At 43.3% G+C, this 20,171-nt stretch overlaps 1 protein-coding gene across 4 annotated transcripts in view; it reads left to right on the top strand.

Annotated features, from left to right (window-relative positions):
* Positions 1-650: 650 nt before the first annotated feature.
* Positions 651-20,171, top strand: part of PLOD2 (procollagen-lysine,2-oxoglutarate 5-dioxygenase 2) — a 66,984-nt gene continuing 47,463 nt past the window's right edge. For 3 of the 4 annotated variants that reach the window (XR_012043579.1, XR_012043578.1, XM_072868855.1), the window contains exons 1-3: positions 652-1,060; positions 17,205-17,296; positions 18,797-18,933. Coding sequence is in view for 2 of the 4 variants with exons in the window: in XM_072868855.1 (XP_072724956.1) it covers positions 958-1,060; positions 17,205-17,296; positions 18,797-18,933 (332 nt within the window). In the remaining 2 variants the exon portion in view is untranslated. Of the gene's footprint in view, positions 1,061-17,204; positions 17,297-18,796; positions 18,934-20,171 lie in introns of all 4 variants that reach the window. The other variant, XM_072868856.1, reaches the window with a different exon arrangement.

The raw sequence follows: 20,171 nt of genomic DNA, 5'->3' as shown, positions 1-20,171 counted from the left end.
TGGATGTTTCTTTAATGATGAAAGTGTAATAGTTTTATGTGTTAAGATTAGGCAAACGAACTGTGTTCCTTTATGGAAATCTGAATGATAAAATGATAGAGTGATTGAGAGGTGGGTCGTTCACAAGCAGACTGGACGCGCAGTGCGGTCCTGATGCCAACAGTGCTATGCCCATACGCGAAAGCGTTGGATTGTTTTTTGTCGGCTCGTGGAGGAACGGTTTCAGTTGCTCACAATCTCCCGAACAACATTAAATTTTCAAGAATACGTTTATCGGGACGGAATGGCGGCGAACGAAACCACTGCCAAAGCGTTTTGAGGGGGAGGTGAGTACAGTTCCCCACGCGGCCAGCACCGCCGAGAACGTTTCCAGCAGTGGGTCGCCAGCGCCAACTCGGCCCCACACCCGGGCAGGTACCGAGAGCGCAGGGACGGCCCTGGGCCGAGCCAGACTCGGCCCTGGGCAGCTGCTGGGTCCACGCTCCCGAGCGCGCCGCCCGGCCCTGCCCGGCCCAGCCCGCTCCATCCCGCTCCATCCCCGCTGCGGCGGACGGGCGTGTGCAGCGCCGCGCACCTACGGCGGCGGCCCGGGCGGCGGAGGCCGAGGCAGGGCTTGGCCGCCCGCCCCTCCCCCGGGGGCGGCGGCAGCAGCAGCGGCGGCGGCAGCAGCAGCAGCAGCGGCGGCGGCAGCAACAGCGGCGGCGTGCACCCGGGCACGGCAGCCACTAGCGGCTCCTGGTGCGCCGCCGGGCGCCCTCGCTGCCCGGGTCCTCCCATCGCCGTATAAAGCCTGGGGCGGGCGGCAGCGCCTTTCGCTCCTGCCCGCTGCAGAGGAGAAGCGGCACCCCGAGCGCGGCGGCTCCCCAGGCACCGGCTTTTCCCCTCGTTTTCCACCCCCGCCCCCGGGGGCTGGCGGCGCGGGGAGCGGCGGCAGGCCGGCGGGTGCGGAGGGGGAAGATGGCGTGGAGCGGCGCCCGGCCGCCGCGCCTCCTCCTGCCGCTGCTGCTGGCCCTGGCGCTGCCGGCGGCGGCGGAGCGGCGCCCCGGCCCCGGCCCTGCAGGTGAGGCGCGGCGCGGGGCGGTGCGGGGGCTGGGGGTGCGGCGGCGGAGCCCCGCGGCGCGGTCCCCCGCCGTCCCGCCGCCTGTGGGAGGTGTGTTTGGGCGCGGCGAGGGTGTCCGCGGCGGCGATGCGCTGCCGGCCGGGCGGCGCGGGCGCCTTTGTGCCTCCCGGCTCGGTAACATCCGCCAGGAAGGGAAAGCCCTCCCGTCTCCTGTGTGGAGGCTGGGAACCGCCGCTTTCCCGATTTATTAATGTTTTTTTTTTCCCATCCCCCTTCTCCGTGCCGCTCTGGGCGCCGGAGCGGGCTCGGCGGTGCGGGAGGGGGCTGCGGCGCCGGCCGGGGCAGGGCTCCCCAGGTTGTTCTCGAGGGGAACCGCTCGGCTGAAAGTGCTTTAACCCGCCGGAGTGAGTCAGTCATACGGAAATAGATACATAAGCCCCCTTGAAAAAGATCCCTTAATGGGAAGTAAGGCTCCCTGACTTTCTCCTTCCCTCCCTTTCTTCCCTTTCCCTGAGACAAGGTGTTGATGAACATGTTTTTCCAAGGCTGGGAAAAGCATAGCGTCATTCGCTTCTTCCCTAAACTGTAGCAACCTCTGAAGTTTCCTACCTCAATGCAAAAGTCAGCTGGAGACTTCAGTGCCCCTTCCCGTCCCTCTGAGGCTTGCTTGCTTTTTGCTCGTTGCGTTTTGTAGTCACTTTAGTTTTAAGGAGCCAGAAAATAGAAATAAATTTTATCTTCAGCATGTAAAATAAAAGAATGTATACAGGAAATTCCCTCAGAGAGAGGTGTCCAAGCACATGTATGTCCAACTATATGCCAAAACATATTTCTTCCTCTAATACTGTTTTAGAATCTGTACTTCTGATTTCTATTCTAGGCATACAAAGGTATTTCATCCCACTAGATTATTACCACATGAAATCCAAAATAGTTTCATTTCTTGGCTTGTTCGCTCAAGAGTGTAATCAAGTTATTTTTAATAACTAGCTTAGTTTTCTTCTGGGGTGCAGAAGGAAGCTCCTTTTTTTGAGAAGCAAGTTTTGGCAGCAAGTTCTAATTTTGATAGGAAAACTTCTGACTTGGTTGATAACTAGTGTTAAAAAAAAAAAAAAAAGTGTTGATGAATACCAGACTCAATGAGCTTCTCATTTCCAGTTTTCTTACTGCTTTGCTGCTTTTAGTCGTTCAGAGGATTTCTCTGAAGGTTGTGGTGTGCACTGTAGTTCGCAGTCTGTCAGGGGTGTGTGAGCATTACCGTTCAGCCTTCCCTGGCCCGCGGAGGTGCAGCCTACGGGGACATGTTTTGAGTAAAATGTGGAGCTCCTGTGTCTGTAGTCAGGGCAGTGAGATTGTAAGTCAAGCTCCTTTGGAAACCAGTTATTGCAATCACAGGTATATTTTCTCAAAAAAATCTATTCAAATAACGCTTTTTTTCAACTACATACTTGAGTTGTGGCATCTCAGGCTGATACAAGCTAATAGCTGACATGGTAGGGATTTTTCTTTAATCCTGCTGGTGATCAAAGGTGTGAAAAGCAAAGAGTGCGTAGTCCAGACAGCATTGTATGATTCAGCAAACCAAAAATAGACTGCTGCATCTATATAAATAATAAAAATGATGCTACATAAATTACAGTGCTAGAAAGCACTGATACGTTTATATACATAGGTGTTCACACAGGATAATCTTAATTCTTTTTAATTTGAACATTAGTAGCCTGAATTGTCACAGGTTCTGCTGAGTTGAAACCACTTCTTGAGTAGTTTCGTGATCCCAGACACTGCCTGCTGTGTTACTTGTTTTTATTCCAGTTTTAACCCTTAAATGTTTTCCCTGAGTCTGTGCTGTATTGCTTGAAGAGGGGCAGATCTTAGTGTGGCTCCACTTCCAGAAATCTGGATTTTAATTTCTAGTCTGTTGATACTTTGTACAACTTGGTGTAAATCAGCACACAAAGACACCCTGTCAGATTTTAAAGTGGTCCATTAATGTTTCTTGCTTCAAAAATCAGCTGTAACGAGAGTGTCTAAAACTGACTGCCAAGCTGCATCTTTATTTCTTAATAAGGCTTTACTGCTTTACTCGGAAAGGCTTGGAAAAGTTATAGCAAGAGAACTGCCTGTTGCACAGCAGTGGTTACTTGAGCAATGAGCAGTCAGGCAGTCCTGTGGCAAACCATGTTTGCAGAAATCCCTCCTGTGCTCCTTTCCCTCAGCTTTGTGTTTCAAGCAATCACAGAGAAGAGCACTGTTGAGCTCTGAAACACTGACTCCTGTATGGTGAAGATACAAAAGTTTCTGTGTTAAAACAGCAGCGTTAAAATATTTCTGTTGCACCGTACTTGCTGCATGCATGTTGCTTATCATGTAATGCAGTCCAGGTCGTGCGAAGAGCGAGTGGAAAAGACATTTGTCATTGCGCTAGAAGCAGGCACTGCTCTTGGCAGCAGACATAAATGATGTTCCCACCTAAAATGTTGTATTAATCAGCTGTTTGCACGGGAAATGGCTTTACCGCCTTTGAGTCTGTTCTCCAGAGCGGCTGTGGGGACTTGGCTGGCTGGAGCATGGCTGTGCCGAGCTGTTGGGGCCGCAGGTTGTAACGGCAGCAAACGGGTAGGTTTTGAGGTGGGCCCCGTGGTTTGTGGCTGTCTGTAGGTGCTCGCAAAATGTGAGGGGTGGGAAGGTGGGTCAGGAGGGGGTTTGTCACAGAGAGGGCCCCGGCAAGCGTGGGTGGCTTTCCAGAGCCAGCCTGGCTGGGAGGTGCGGGCAGCCCGGCAGGCTGTGGGAGCGCTGTGAGCCAGCAGGCTTTCCTCCACCCTGGCGTCCGTCAAATGCTGGTCACAAATGCTTCAAGCAGTAATTGCTGACTGGTCTAGCCATGCAAGGACTCTCTTGGAGATATGGCGTGTACTGCTGCCATTTCTGTTGACTTTTTTGGGCTCAGCCGAAATGGTCGCTTGTGAGTGACAGTGAACGATCAATAGGCCTTTCCCTCTGAGGCACCCGTGGTGGTCAAACAAGGGAATTTGGTCATTCAATCATCTTGATATACTTATTAGAAGTACTGAAAGAGTTGGCCTGCTTGGTGGAGGAGAGGCTGTAAGTACAGCACTCTACGCCTGCTTCCGTGTCTCTGCCCGATTTTCTGTTTCTTGCTTCTCTACTGATGCTACTTTTGTCCCATCTTGTCACCACAGTATCTAAATTTGCTACATAAACCTGTGTTGGGGAAAAACCTCCTCTAGGTCTCTTGGGAGTTTTGTGCCCTTTTTGTGAGGACTGTACGAAAAAGCTGCCACCCACCTCTTACAGGTGAAGGGTAAAGGCACGGAGTGACGTACCCAGGACCCGACCCAGCAGGAAACAGCGTTTGAGTTACCCCTGCCCCGGGCCACCATCATCCCGACTCCCCGGGGAGTATTTAGGAACGCGTCTAGCACCCGTGTGCACCATGTCAGATGGGTCATGATCGCTCGCATAGATACCTTTAGGCTCCAGCTTTGAAATAAATGGTGAATAACAAATGAACCAGTGTGTAGTAGGGGTGTGTGTGTTTGGAAATTAGTTAAAAGTAAGTGAACGTGGCCGTGGAGGTGCAAAGCAGCAAAGCTGTTCTTCTGTCACATATTTTTCCCTTGAAAATACTCACCCTTGAAGACACCTGAAGTTGGCAGTCTGAGTTCTTCGTAGCACCTTATTTAGAGGCTGCACAATGTCAGTCTCTGTTGCAAAATAAAAAAAAAAAATTAGAGGTTTTTTGGCCAGGTTTTCTTTCTTTCCTTAGGTGGAGGGAATAATTAGGCTGTAGAGGTATACCACAGTAGTAGATGTGACGTTGCTTCTCTCTGTGATACGCAGTGGGGTTGGATAGGATCACTGCAGCTTTGACCATAAAACGCATTTCTAATTAAAACAGGAAAAAATAAAACAGTTGTGATATTTACATTCAATATTTGCTGCTGTAAATTGCAATGTAAAGGTACAGCGGAATGACCACTATGGTTATCTGAGCTAGGAGGGTTTTGCGTGAAATGTGTTCCTGGCGAGGATCTAAACTAACATTATTTCACAAAGTTTTCTTTACGTTGGTGGCATATTCTGGAGAGTCATGATTTGTGTCCGAGTTCTTGCTTTTTTTCCCCCTCACTGCTGCTTACTTAAGCAAAAGTGACTTGCTCTCTTCATGGGGAAGTGTTTAGTTTATTGAACTTAGTCTATTGAACTAGTACTATTACATTGTGTAATCAAAAGCAGTATCTTTCCATTTGTGTAGAGCTGCTAGTCTGAAATATAAATTACCTGACATGCTGCTCAAGTGAATTCCCTTGTCGTGAAGAGTAAGTATGGTCAGAATAAAGACATTTTTGTTTTCATTTATAATGTCAGTTTTTAATAGTTTTTGAGGGACCAGTCGCAAGGCGAACAAGTTTGAAAGTGAAGAATATTTTTGTTCCCTCTTAATTTAAACATAGAGCATGGTTGCCTCTAGCACAGAACACAACTTGACCAAACAGATCAGTAGCAGGAATGTGTCTGTATGTGTGGGAATGTTGTAGCTCTAGAGAATAAATGACACTTAATCATCAAGGAATACGTGCTTGCAAGCACAGCCCGACACCCCAAGTGGCTTTAGGTGGTTTAATAGAACTGCTTCTGGAATATTTCCTTAAGGTGAATTCAGTTTTCAAAATATAGATTATATTGGTCACGAGGAGACTAAGTATGTAAAGTCACTGTTTCATCCCAGGTATCTTTTTTTCCAGGAGCTAGAATTCCTTTTACAATTTGTAGCAGAAGGAAAAACAAACAAATGAAAAACAAACAAATGACAAGTCCACTAAAGAAACAGTAAATCTTTTATCTGACGATCAGAGTAATCTTGCTTCTTCATGTTCTTGGTGTGTGTGCATGCCTGTGTGCCTATGTGCCTTTCTTTATGCAATACTTTAATTATATTGGTTCCAGCTGAGCACTGAGACTGCAGAAACTTAGGTACCTACTAATTGTTGAAATATTTAGATTATTGAGAAATTATATAGTTGACATATTTGATCATTTCATTCTGTTTCTGCTTGAACCAAAATTAAAGATACTGTGGATTACTGTATAATTTCTTTTAAAACACATGAATATTTTTGTAATGGAGTAAAAAGTAATTACAGACCAATTTTCTTAATAGTTTAAGGCTAAACAGTAGAACTCTGCCTTGGCTTAAAACATTACATTCAAATTTATAGGACGATTCTGAAGAAAACCCCTTTATTTTAGTGGTTGGCTCACCAGCTGTTATGGTCTGCCCTTTGAAAGTATGCCAGGGTTCCTTCTTGGACAAGTTGCAAATTCATTGATCCACTGTGGATTTTCTTAGAAAATAGACATGGGGAAAAAAGGCAGGGTGGGGTGGGGAGTCCTTTTTGATGGTAGTAGTGATTCTTGCAATGTAACTGCAGGTATGTTTTTAAAGCTGACATGCAGTATTTGTAATGAATGCAAACAAACTGTAAGGAAAAAGACAAAAATGTTAAACAAAAGTAGGTTTGGCATTTAAGTGCTGTTCCCCTGAGAGTTAATTCCGTACCTGTGGGTCTAAGTGTTAATGTACTGAATAAGCCCATTAGGGGTTCTCACTGAAATCAGCTGTGCAGAAAATAATCAGTATCTGATAGAATTGCATTTGTAATTTTTTTAACTTTTTTTTTGCAAAAGAGTGAAAATGAATTGTTTACCTTTAGTTTTGTAGTTCACATGAAACTTTAATACAGCGAAGTGTTTCCTTAGGCTATCCTCGTAAGCAGTTTACTAATTCTGTTTTACATCACTGTAAAACAATTATACACGTGTTGGTGTGAGATCAGAACCAGGTCCATAAACTTAATAACTGAAGTTGCTGGCCCAGGTGTTTGATGTTGAAAGCACCTTGAAATATGCATCATACATGACATGTCATGATGTCTTGTGTCAGAAGTGGGACAGAAGTTTTTGATGCTATTTCATGATTTGAAGGACTGAGTTGTTCGAGGCAGGGTACTACCTGTATCTCACAAGTATGGAGTTTAAGTTGCTTGTTCACACAGAAAAAGGATCCTTGAAAAGTACGTTTTTTTCCTCCTTCCAGGGTTGCGTGGCCTGTGTTTCTGTTTGGAGAATTTCACGTGTCCAGTATCTGGACATAGGGCCAGATGTGAAGCTGTAGGGCAGCTTTTTCAAAAGAACTGACTAATCGGGGTGGTAGCATCCGCTGACAACATGAACCACGGTGCAGGCATGAAGGACAGTTACGCGTCTTCAGGATGGCTCCAGTTCCAGCTCCAATTTCTCCTTTTTTAAGCGAAGACTAGTCTAAGGAGAAACCATTATTGCAAATGTTAACTGCTGAGTTTCATTGATGGATTGACTAACTGTCAGAAAACAGACTTTAATAATGCCTGGTGCTGTGTGGGACTGCTTCTGTTTAAACAGCTGGATTTGCTAAACAACAGCTTAAGAAGCATGCTCTTGTCTAGATACATATTTTATGAGAGAGACAGAGAGGGCAAGACTACCAAAAGGCAGAAGCTGAGTAAACTTTCTCACTTAGACAGCTGATGTTAATTGTGTCCTGCTCTCGGCTGCACAGCCCCGATGACAGTTTATAGCAGGGCCATCCAATCGGCGCGTTCAAGCAAGACCCAGCCTGTGCCATGACTCCATCCAGTCCCACTCTCAAGAAGATTTTTGTGGTTTGATTGCTATCTGGGCACTAATAAACAGCTGTAACCTGATCTGTTTCCCGCTTGTCAGGAAGTTAGGCAGCTCTTGTCGGAGGAGTTGCTTCGTGCATGGCAATGATGTCATTTACAAACAGTTGATTTTAATTTTTTTCTTATCTGGGAACTAAGGAATGTGTCTTATCTTTGCTTTACTACAGAATAACTGATTCAGTAAACAGGGTGTCATCCAAGTCCACTGAAGCTCATGGAAAAACTCTTTACTACTGCTTGTATCTGGTTTTGTTCAGCTATCAAAACAAGGAAATCTTGTGTTAGAATGAGTGCGGGCCTGAGCACCGGCCAGTGCTGCCCGCGGGACTGATGCGGGTGATTGACGAGTGCACATACCGGTCTTAATGAGCTCTTGTTGACCGTATATTCAATACTACTAAATTCAAAGAAAGTAAATTAAGAGCTGAGACAGAATCAGCTTTCAAATGTTTTCTGAAATCAGTTGTGTATTAATATTGGGAGTAACTGCTAATGTTTGTCTGAAAGTGTGTGTATGTATATATGCATATACAGAAAAATAGTTACAGAGATATAGTCTGTGGGTGGTGGTTTTTTATTTATTTTTTTAGAACTGCCTCTATTCAACAGTTGATCATTTCCATGTAAACATTTTAGACGCTGTATCTATGTGACATCAGAAATGATGTGATAAAAGACAGGCAGTATGCAGCAGCTCGGCAGGCTTGCTGTTTTAGTCAGTATGCATGGGAGGGGGAAATGCCTGTTCACAGCCCTGTGGGCTGTGAATTAAAGCACGAGAGAATTTCTTTGCATGAGAAATCTTCAGTATTTTCATAACAGACTTTAGATTCTGAAATGCACAGTTGTTACAGCACTGTTCACCTCTTCATAAATGGATTTAGATTGCAGATGGCATTTAACAATAATGGGACTCTTGAATGATAAATCTCTTTCTAAGTCTTGGAAAACTTCAGTTTGGATTCAGTTAGTAAAAAAGAAAAAAAAAATTTAGTGTCCTGTCCAGGGGCTGTGTGGTAGCAAGTGCTAATCTAGCATAAATTCTGTATTATGAGAAAGCTCAGAGCAGCTCTTGCTTAATATAAGCACGCATTTCTGCTAACCCAGCTTCTTTATTCCTTTAAAACACATGAGAAGAGGGAGAACCCTGTAACAGGCAACATTTACTGTGGCTGAGGAAGTTGCAACAGTACCAGCTATTCAAAAGTAACTGAAACTGGGAAACTATACATTCTATATTTCTTTCCCTAGACAGCTTCTGAAAACTTCCTGCCTTTACTATTTCCGTTCCCTGGCTCGGGACAGTGTTGGGAGTTTTGATACCGATAGCTATTGGTCTGTAACTTCAGCAAGGTCTACAAGTAACCTGGAGGAGCACAGGAAGGATTATCCACAGACAGCCCATGCATTGAGTGATCCCTAATAACCATAAATGCCAGCTGTGGTCATAAACTATTTGCAACAGTTTAAAGGCAGCAGTAGATCTGGAGTGTAATGCATATTTCTTTCCTGAGAAAAGATGACCATGCTTGCTATTCCAGCACATTGTCGTGTTTCTAAAGAATCCTGGGGGGAAATAAACAGCTGTCAGTTGGCTCTGTCTTTTCCCTCTTTATGCCAAAAGTTTTATTTGACCAGAAATTCTTCTGTTGGCTTACTACTTTCTTTGACCACATGTACGTCATATAAACTGACACTGGGTAGATATATATGTTTAAAGTTTGTGTTTTTCACGTCATGTGCTTAAGATCTTTGTTTGCTGCTGGATTACATTAACCAAGTATATGTATGTAGGTATAACTTATAATCATGGTTACGTTGCATATGATGGGTTTCTCTTGTGTCTAGCTGTTTGACATCTTTTCAGAGTATGCGGATTTTCGAAAGTTTTATTTGATGTAGAATCTTAAAGTTAGGCTGTAACTCCTATTTATAGGGAAAAAAAATCAATTTTCCTTTTGAGAAGTCTAATATTACCTTCTTGAGTGATACGTGGAAGACCGTGTTGTGCTAAAAATCTGGATTTTGAAAATGCTGTTTGATATTTCAACTTTTTAGTTGGCTTAACAGTTCTTTGGGTTTTGAACATATGGTCTGAGTCCATATAAATAGGGAAGGGGACTTGCTGTTGACACCATCGGTGACCCTCTAGCTATCTGCAGAACTTCAACATGGCTCGGAAGCATATGGAAGAATTGGTTTTAGTAAAGTCATCAAAACTGTGTGGGAAGAGATTTGGTTATCATGACTATATTAACTCGATAGAGTATTGTGTAGCCCAATGATTCATTTCAGTTTTTTGAATGCTTTCTTTACTATTGTGGGCTTCAAGAGAATGCAGCACAAGGTTTAAAAGCTCTTTCACAGTTTTGCAATTAATTGGGAACTCAGACTGTTATTTTATTCAGTTTTATAGAGGAAACAGCACTTGAGCCTATAAATATTTTCCAACAGGCTTTATATCAGTCACTTTTTTGGACGTCAGTAAGTTTAGTCTTGTTCAGAAGATATTGTAGAGTATTTTACATTTTCCAGTATACCTTCCAGCAATATAACTCATCTGTTAGAGAAATTACAGGGAGGTTAGTCGTATGGCGACACTGTATTCCTAAATAGTGTTTAAAGTTTTATTCTTCTGAAATTTACCAGTTTTATAATGAAATTATGAGAAACTCTGAATCTTGAATCCCAGTTATGGATCATGCTTTCACATACTGTAAGCTGACCCGCACACAACTCAACCTGCACTATTATCCTTTTATTTGCTAACTCAAACGCGTTGTACTCAATATGCTTATCAGGGCAATTATACTAAAATGGCATGTTCTCCAAACAGGGCTGGTGACATGCTGGAAAGCACCCACCAGGAGCTTCTGGTGTGCAAGCAGCTATGTGGAGGGCAGAGCCGAGGACTGTGATTTCTCCTCCAGGCACAGAAATATTCTCCTTTCACAGGAGCAGAGTGGATAGCAAGGTCAAGGAAACTGCTAATTACATTTTGTTTTTAACTCAGGCTACTGTAAAAATCTCAGAACATGGATTTTTTTTGATGGAGTATGTGCTTTAGGTGAGGTGCGTAAGGAAGGAAAATAGAACTTGTTGAGGACAATTCCTCTAGTTCACCTTCTTGTTACTGGCAGAGTATGGAAGTTGGAAGGGAAAGTGGCATTGCCAAGTCAGGACCCATAAATTTGAGATGATTATACATGGGGTAGGTTGCCTGCCTTGGAAATAAACAGGCATATTGAAAACTTAAATCCAAAAACAAACAAGCTTTTTTCCCCTTTTATTTTCTTTCCTTTTTTAACAGTTAATCTGTGGAAACAATAAATAATAGCGGAAATGCAGTCAGAAGTCTGCAGTTAGTTGGGGCTGTTTACTGTCACTCTGACAGCTACTTCTCAGTTCAGCTTACTTTTGAACATTCCTCATTACTGTGCTGTTGAATGTGACAGGAGGAATCTAGGCTGAAAACACTTTTTCAGTTGTGTTGTGCTTTAGTGAGTCTCTCCAGTGATGGAGAAGCATGCTCCTATGTGGTGTAAGGGCAAGCTAAATCCAGTCTGTGGGTTGCTTGGGTTTTTTTGTTTAGTTTTGTTTGTTGGTGTGGTCGTGGGGTTTTTTTTTGTGTGCGTGCGTTTGTGGGAAACTGTACCCTGATGGTCTCCCACATCTCCAGAGATGCGGGAGACAAAAAATAGGCACAATTACATAGCTTAATTAATGGGCTCGGATGCATCCATGTGCCTCTTCCAGGTATCCATCTCATCCATCTTATCTTCCAGGTATCTCCCCAGCCTGTGCCTTAGATTAAGGTCATGCAGATCACTGCCAAGGTTACTACCTGACCTTTCTTTGACAGTGTGTATGTTTGTTTTGGTGGGTTTTTTTGTAAATCCACAGAGGTATTCCTAGTAAGCTTCCAGTTCCCAAGCTTTTTCTGTGATCTCTAGCAACTTGTTTATTTTCTTGCTGGAAACCTTTGGTGAATTATTTTGCAATTATATATCTCTTTGCTCATTTAATGGAGAGGTTGATGCGCAGTTGTTACTCCATTGAGCAGTTCTGGGTGGGACATAATCCGCAAATGGGAAAGTAGACTGTGTTTTATGTAGACACTAGAACATGGATAAAACTGTATTCCAAGAACCAAGCATCATTTGTTTACCATTATAAGCCACTAGTTTTAAAGGTAAGAGATAGATTTTAATGGCATAATGTGGTACCATGCACAGATGTCCTTTGATCTTGCAGCTCACTCCTACTCCAGAGAAGTCCACGGTACTTGAATCCAAGGTCTAAATGTCAGCTCCCGTGTGGCTGTGAACAATATCCTCAGTTTTGGCTGCTCTGAAGCTACTGTACTAGTGCCCGCAACCCCTGGTAGAAATTATGTAGTAATCTTTGTCAGTGTTCATTCAAGATAAATAAGAACCATGTGGGTGTGCGAGGAATGACTGCGGTTCTTTGCGTACTTCTTTGCCAAGGTACAAGGAGAGAGGTCACTGCTACTTAAAGCAGTCCTGCCATGGTAATTCCTGGCTGAGACCTTGCCAGGCAATTCAGTGAAGATAAAGGCTCTGGTTCATAGTTCTTATTTCTGGAAATAAATATTTGTGATGCAGTCAGATTCCAGATGGTAGCGGCACAAAAGATTGAGTAAAAGAGTGAGATGTTTTGATAAACCTTCATTGGATTTCCTCATATGTTGCGTGTGCTCTACATGCAGTGTTGTCTTTCACAACTTGAGTGCTAAAGGGTTTCCTAATTTGCATGTAAAAATGAATTCTCTTTGTCACTGGATATACTTTTCTTGGCCAAATGCGTGCTCTATCAGGCTTGTTTTCAAAACAGAACAGCTGTTTTGTGAATGTAACTATCGGAAAGCTGTCTGGAATAATTGCACTCGTACCTGGCATGAAGTTCTTCAGAGCCTTTTTTTTTTCATGCTTTCCTGTTGAACTTCAGTATAGGGTTTGCATTTCCTTTTTATGCAAACTGACTTTACTTGTGGAAATAAATGCCAAGCTTGGTAATCCCCTCTAGTGACTGCCAAGATGCCTCTGGCAGGCTGCTTGCCGGGGGAGCCCAGCCCTGCCGGGCAGCCCATACCCTCTGCGGTGTCCCAGTACCCTGCAAGTGTGGAGGGCTGTGACCGCCTGCTGTGTTCTTGGTTTCATATATGTTTGCATTTTGAGGATGTTGTTACTGTTTGTTGGGAAGTATTACTGAGAGCGTGTATTCGTCCTCTCGTGTGAGTGGAATAGTCAGACTTAAGAAACTGGATAGGTCAAGTCTATATGTAAGACCATGCAGCAGAGCTCCTTACGGTAGACACCTGGGTGGAGGGCAGGGCAGGGGCTTGTGCCAAAGTGGATGGTGAAACAGGAACAGTGTTGCTGCAGCTAGAATTCATTGTGGGGTTTTTGCAAGACTGAGAATTTTGCGGCTTGCTCACTGGGGAGTACTGGGCCATAGTGGTAGCTTGGGGTCTGTGTAATTGCAGACAGCTTTCTGCTGCTACGCCTAGGTCTTCATTGCACAGCTGGAGCCCTGGAGCTGGCACAGCGATGCTGCTGGGGACTCTGGGCCAGTCACTCACCCTCTCAGTGCAACATTTGTGTGCGACTCGGCCTGCGGTAGGGGCTCTGGTGATGCACTAAACCTCTTCACTGGCAGGGCTCTTCGTGGGACCAAACCTGCTCCGCACAGCAGGGACATTGTGGGTGGCTGCAGCTAAAATAGGTGTAGCCGAGCACATCCTGAAATGGAAATAGTACTTGGATAAACTTACTCCCCTGGGTTCTGTGTTGTACTTGCACATTTACACTCTTGTGAGTTCATGAAAGTCACTTTGGATTTGTGTTACTAGACACAAAAGGGGCAGGTGTTCTAAGGGGTTGTTGTACCTAAATGTAGCAAACCAGGAATAGATTTTTCAAAGTGAATGAAGTTAAAAGGTTAAAAATAGCAGAAGTATTTGGTGGTCAGAAGCATTCTCTTCTCTCACTTCCACAGGAAGAAACAAATATCTCCCATGCTATGCTTAGTGGAACTCTGCCAGTAAAACTTGTGCAAGTTGTCATTTACATCTAAATAAAGTCACAGGAGCCTACAGGAATTACATTAATATTTTTGTAATGTCTTACTAGCTAGAAGAGGACAGTGCTGCTTTCCTCATTTGGTTAATAATACCCTCTGTAATGTGCCAAGGTAGCTATCATTTAATGCACTTTGCATTGTCTCTCTGTACACGCTATAGACAGAATAAAAGCATGTTTCTCTGCTCTTTGGTCAGACACAGATTACTTTAAAAAAAACCCAGAAAACAAACCCAAACAAAAAACCTACCACACCCCCACCCCCCCCCAAAACCTCCAACAAAGGCTAAATAGTCTATAAAGAAACTCTAATTCTAAATGGACTCTAAATGCTATAATTGCACTTCTGCCGCACTTAAAAATTATTTAAGTACTACATGCACCTAAAATTCTACGGTGCAGCAGAGACATGGAAATAAAGCCTTTTAAACCTCTTCATCTGTAATTTTAAAAAATTGACCATTGGCAAGTGTGCTAAAAAGAAAACTTTTCCAATGTGAATAATACCTTTATTAAAATAGCTTCCTGTTTGTTCTCTGACTGTTTGCAAACCTGACTCAAGCAGCCTACGCTAGATTGCTACATTGGCTGTGAATGTAATGCAGGTTCTCTTGCAGTTTCGTGTCAATATAAACTGCGTTATTTGTCTGCTCAGCTTTCTCCATTTTATATAGCTCAGGTTGAAATCCCTTATTATTTGGCACATCATTCTCTTTCCTCCTGTTCCACAAAACTCAAGTAACATACCAGGCTCCATAGCGAATCTTGAAATACATGAGCAATGTGTAGTTGGAGTTACTGTGGGTTCCATTAAAAGAGAGTAGCAATATCCCATAAAGGATGGTAGACTATTTTTTGCTTGCCAAACTGTACTTGTATGTTGATTTAATACTTTATTTGACTTAGTGACTATGGGAGGAATCTGATGCAGCCCACATTTTGTCATTTACATCACGTTGTCAAGTACAGATTTTTGAAATCCTTGCTGTTAGCATTCCTCAGGAAGGGGTAGGTGTGAAATATGTCTACCCCAAACCAAATTCCATGGTTATAGTCAGTGCTTGACTGGTCACCTAGGAAACTTTCAATAATGGATTCACTTGGCTTTGGTAATGCAGTCTGGTATGATCAGATTTTTCCAGTTCCCTCTAATTTGAAAATGCAGTGCTTGAACAAAAAGTAAATCATAACTTAATCTGTTCCATAGAGAAAAATCCTATCCTCTGTCTTCAGTTCTGTTTTAGTTATAGTCTAAGATATCATGTTCTTTATTCATTCTGTGGTGACTCCTGTAGAATTACTTTAGATTGCATGGCCTTTAGAATAAATTATTTTGAAGGTATTGGACTGTTATTGCTGTATTTATGTCTATCGGTGAGTCAGTGCATCTGTGAATACATTGCACTGGAATCCTCTGTGGAGGTCCTCCTGCCCTTCTGAGATGTACTCATGGGATTTTCTTCTTATTCTTGCCTACAAAAGACTGCTAGCACTTAAGTGAGAAAAAGATGGAGCAATTAATCTTCTAAAACCGTCTTCCCACAATTTTTGGGTGTTTAAGTTGAGTTGATTGAAGCATTTCAAGTATTTTCAGTTTCTTGTTTGCTGTGTATTGTATTGCAGGAGTGTCAGTCTGGTTCAGTAGAGCCAGCAGTTAAAATCTTTACTAGGACTGTTGAGCAAAAGGAGCCAAAAAAAAAAAAAAAAAAGCTGGGGCAGGATGCGAGAGAAATCTGCAAAATTGTGCGTGGTGGGGAGGGCAGGTAGAGATGTTGTCTGTAGTTGAAGAGCTTGGGCTGTGTCAGATGAAAACTGTAGGAGCCCTGTACAAGGCACAGCACAGATTAGTTTTTTTGGTGGTGGTTTGTTTTTTGTTTTGTTTTTTTTTGGTGGTTGGTTCGTTGGGTTTTGTTGGTTTTTTTTGAGTAGGTACTGGGCGCATGGTGCTGTCATTGCTTAAAGGTTACATCAGTTCAAGGAGTGACTAGGTAAGAGCAAGGTCACAAAGTGGACCGAGTGTTTTGGAATATACAGAAACCCCATACAGGTCAGGAAAACCCATGAACTGAGACTGGTAGCAAAAGCAGAGAAAGCATCATATATGCTTGTCTTATCCTTGCTCTTCCTCATATATGCTGTTATAGCTGCTGTTGAGGATGCACTAGCCAGAGCACTGTCTGACTTACTAGGAACATTCTTGGAAGTGACCTGTTGACTAGTGCTGAATCTAAGCCTTATTTCAGTGGAAAACCTATCAGTGGCTCCTGAGACTAGTCTCCATAGTTTGCCTGCTGTGACTATCTTAGACTTGAATTTCATTAGAACATCTGTTTTTTATGTTGCTCTGCAAACTATGTCTGTGCTCCCACAGGTATTTTTGCTTGACAGAGCAGAGGTACACTTGAAGTACCCTGGTACTTGGCTGCAGAGTATTGCATGAGTAACTAGCAAGGTGCATTTCTTCTACAAAGTGGGAAGTGGATCATAATCTTGTGTGTTAATTTTGCTGGTGTCAAATAAAACAAAATGGCAAGCAGTGATTGCATATTGCATAGGGTGCTGCATGTTGTCCAGTAGTTTAATTGGGAAGCTGTTTGGTGGGAATTCATGGCCTCATTTGAACTATGTCAAAAGCCCTGGGATATGAAAAGGAAATTGCTTGCACGGTCATTTGCCTGCATGCAGTAAGAGGGCAAAATTAGCACTGCTACAATTCACAGAGGTTCTGAACAAAAAAAACCCAACACCCCCCCCCCCCCCCCCCCCCCAACCGCAACCTTACTCTTTTGTCTTTGCCCAGGGACTTAAAAACACTAAATGCTGCCCCTTGGGGGACTGGTTTCCATGGTTGGTTTTTTTTCCCCGCCCTGTTTTCATGAAGAATATGAACCACTTGCTTTCAGGGGAGTTACTGAGGTTAGGTGAAGTTCTCTGGTACCATTGAGTCCTGTGGTAAGAGGTCACAGGATTAGCTTAGACTGAAAAGTAATAAGTTATCTTTGTTTTGAAGATTCCTTCCTGTCCAGTAGTCATACTAGCTTTGTTTTCATGTATTGAGCTAGTTGTTTACAGAGTAGATAGATTTCTTTGCTTCCTCTTCCTGAGGATAATTTTACATACAGCACCCTTGTCCATAGCAGTTCTTGTTTGATAATGTATCATGCCTATAATACCACAGTGTTTTTGCCTCCTCTCTTTGAATGAGATGCAGGCAAGATCCAGTGCTGTTCAGTGTATTTTTTTATGAACTGTGGTCTGAAAGCATATTAATACATGTTCCTTCTTTTTCTTCCTCAGATAAACTACTAGTTTTTACTGTAGCAACTAAAGAAACCGATGGCTTTCACCGTTTCATGCAAACTGCAAAGCACTTCAACTACACAGTAAAGGTATTGTATGTTTTCATATCAAATATTCATACTATACAGCCTTTAAGACAGAAACAGTGCAATAGTAACTGGGGTTTGCATTAGTTTCCTTGCATGCTGGGGCAAAGTAAAACAATTACAGAGCTTGGGGTCCGGTAGGGCACTTGCACATGGCCCTGTTGCTGTCCCTGTTGCTTACCTGCTGGTCCCCCTCTGAACGACCAAGGGAGGGTGCTGCTTCCACTGCCTTAGGAACTGTTTTACAGATTAGTAGCTATTGTGATCAGCGTCCTCAGTCACTTACTGGCTCTGTCATGGTTTATCATATAGCCTTGCTTTTCAGTGTGGCTAATTTTGTTTGCATGAATACTTCTGGAAGCTGCACTGCACTCGGAGGGCTTTGGATGTCTCCTTCCTCCTTAAACAAGGCTGGATCCCTGCTGCGGGGAAGGAGGGAGGGTCACAACTGAAAGTTTCACTGTGTTTCTCAAGAACCTGTAGTTCTTTGAGAGGACAAAACATTTCTATCATTCTTGCCAGCCTTTTCTGCCTTGCTCCATGTCTCTGTATGTCATGTACTGAGGTTGGCCTCTGTGTGACCTTGGGAAAAAGGGAAGGCACTAAACTTCTTCTAAACTTTCCCCACAAATTGGTTCTGCAAGAGCGAATCCAAGATTTCAGATGGTGTTAAACTTTTGTGCTTACTTACCACAGTATCTACACTATAAGTAGGAAATTATTTGGGTCTCTGATGCCACTGAACTTGAAAGACTGAGAGAATCTTTCCTAATATGATTATGCTGTACTAAAGCACTGGAGAAGCATGAGCTCTGGGTACACCTATTATGTATCCAGATTCTCCTATTTGTCCAAAACATCATGCAATGTAATTCTTCCAGGTTTTATAAGTTCCAAAAATATTATGCTCAAAACCCACAAAAAGTTTAAGGTTTTTTTCTGTTTTTGAGATGTGATTTGCTATAGCACTTGGCTCAGGAGCAATTTTGTTTAGCTGATTTTAGCAGCCAGCTGTATATTGGGGAACCTATCCTTTCCTTGTACAAAAGTGTTCTGGAGGGATCTCAGAAAGACTAGAGCTTGCAATTAGTATTAGTAATACCCTGATCCACCAAGGTCTCTTATGCTTCCTGTTCCTAAAGTGATTATATTGACTTTTAAAGGTCTCATTCAGAATGTTTTTCTAATACAAATTTTGAAAAGATTATTAGCTTTTTTCTTTTTTTTTTTTTTTTTTCCTGAAGGAGACACATTTGTGTAAACGGTGGTAGCAGGCAATTGCTCGATTCTTATTTGGTTAAGAAATGTCTGTCTCATGTTTTTGCAGTGATGTCATTGTGCTGAATGCTGCTTCAGACATGGAAAACTTATGATGCTGGAAATGCTGGCTTGCTATGCTTTAATGTGTTGCTTCTGCTTTAACATCTGTTTTCAATAAGGGTCTGCTTTAAAAACCCTCTTGTTTTTGAGTACTAGCAAAAAGTGCTTTTTTTCTTATTCCAGGTACTTGGAAAAGGTGAAGAGTGGAAAGGTGGTGAGCTGCCTAACTCTATTGGCGGAGGGCAGAAAGTTCGACTGCTGAAAGAAGGCATAGAAAGCTATGCTGATCAAGAGGACTTGGTTGTCATGTTTGTTGAATGGTGAGCAAACCTGGCTTGTTGCCTTTACATTTTAGTCTGGGTAGGCATGCAAAAGTTGCTGCTGAGACATGCTGAAAGTTGCATGCTGCTTTTCCCCCTTGCTGTTTATTTGAGAGTTAGCTTCCATTTGTCTCCATTCATAAAAATAGTAGATCGCTCTTGGAGCAATTGTTACTTTTTTAACGGATTTACAGATGTAAGAGTTGTTCATAGTTCTGCTGCCTCAAGGGGGTAAAAAAATGTTATTGGGAGCTGACAGGCTTTTAAGCAAGTGTTTGTCCTCTCCCTGTTTGGTGGTGGTGAGGGCAGGACGTGACTGCGGGCTGGGAGGGTGGAATGGGGGGGGAGCGAAAGCAGCTCCAGAAATAAAGTGGCCAGTAGGGACCAGAGCGTTCATCTTGTTCCATGAAGTAACAGTGATATGGAAGAAGAAAATGGGCCTCTGAGGAAAGCACTTAACAGGAGAACTTCTTTTACGTCTTAGAGAACTGAAACAAGAGGCTTGGTGCCAGATACACCTCTGGTGCCTGTGCTGTCTGTGTGATGGAAGGATGGAGAGGCAGTGCTGCTGCAGGTGCCAGATTATAGCTCATAGCACAACTATGCTTGAACGTCCTCACTGGAGGCCAGATAGGTTTCCCCCTGTCACAGAGAACAGGGAGCTCAAACATTTTCAAATCCCACTTTTTCCATTGCTTCCTTCTGCTTTTTTCCCCCCTTCTCCTGTTCTTTTGCTCCTGTGACAAGAGCATGATAAGAGCAGCTAAGAATCCATCTCACAGCAGCTGCCAAGCTCCTCCATGCTAGTGTTAACCAGAGCAGGGTCACAGGACTAAAAGAATCCCTGCAAGGAAGGTACAGGACCAAGTCCCAAATTGGGGACATGAAGCCCCAGTTGCAGACAGGCAGCCTCGGAGAGGTAGCTGAGTGCGAGCTTGGAGAGGTTTGTGCGTGGGTTCACGCTGCTGTTACCGAGTCATGTTGGAATGATGGCTCCAGGATTTTCTTTCATCTTTCAACCTGCTTTTTAAATTTATTTATTTTTAAAAATTTGATAGATGAAGAATTTTAGGGACCCTTTTGCAAGTTAGAGATTCAGCAGGATTTATACAGCAGACATCACAAGAGAGAAAGTGGTCTCACAGTGGTGTTTGCTGGAAAGTTCCTTGGTTGTTTTGCATAACTTAAGAGTTTAGGAAAGTTGGAGTAGCCTGCTAAACTGGTAGCAAATTTAAAGA

Source organism: Ciconia boyciana, chromosome 7, assembly GCF_034638445.1.
Source record: "Ciconia boyciana chromosome 7, ASM3463844v1, whole genome shotgun sequence".
NCBI classification, from domain to species: Eukaryota; Metazoa; Chordata; class Aves; order Ciconiiformes; family Ciconiidae; genus Ciconia; species Ciconia boyciana.
This window is presented reverse-complemented; position numbering and strand designations above follow the sequence as displayed.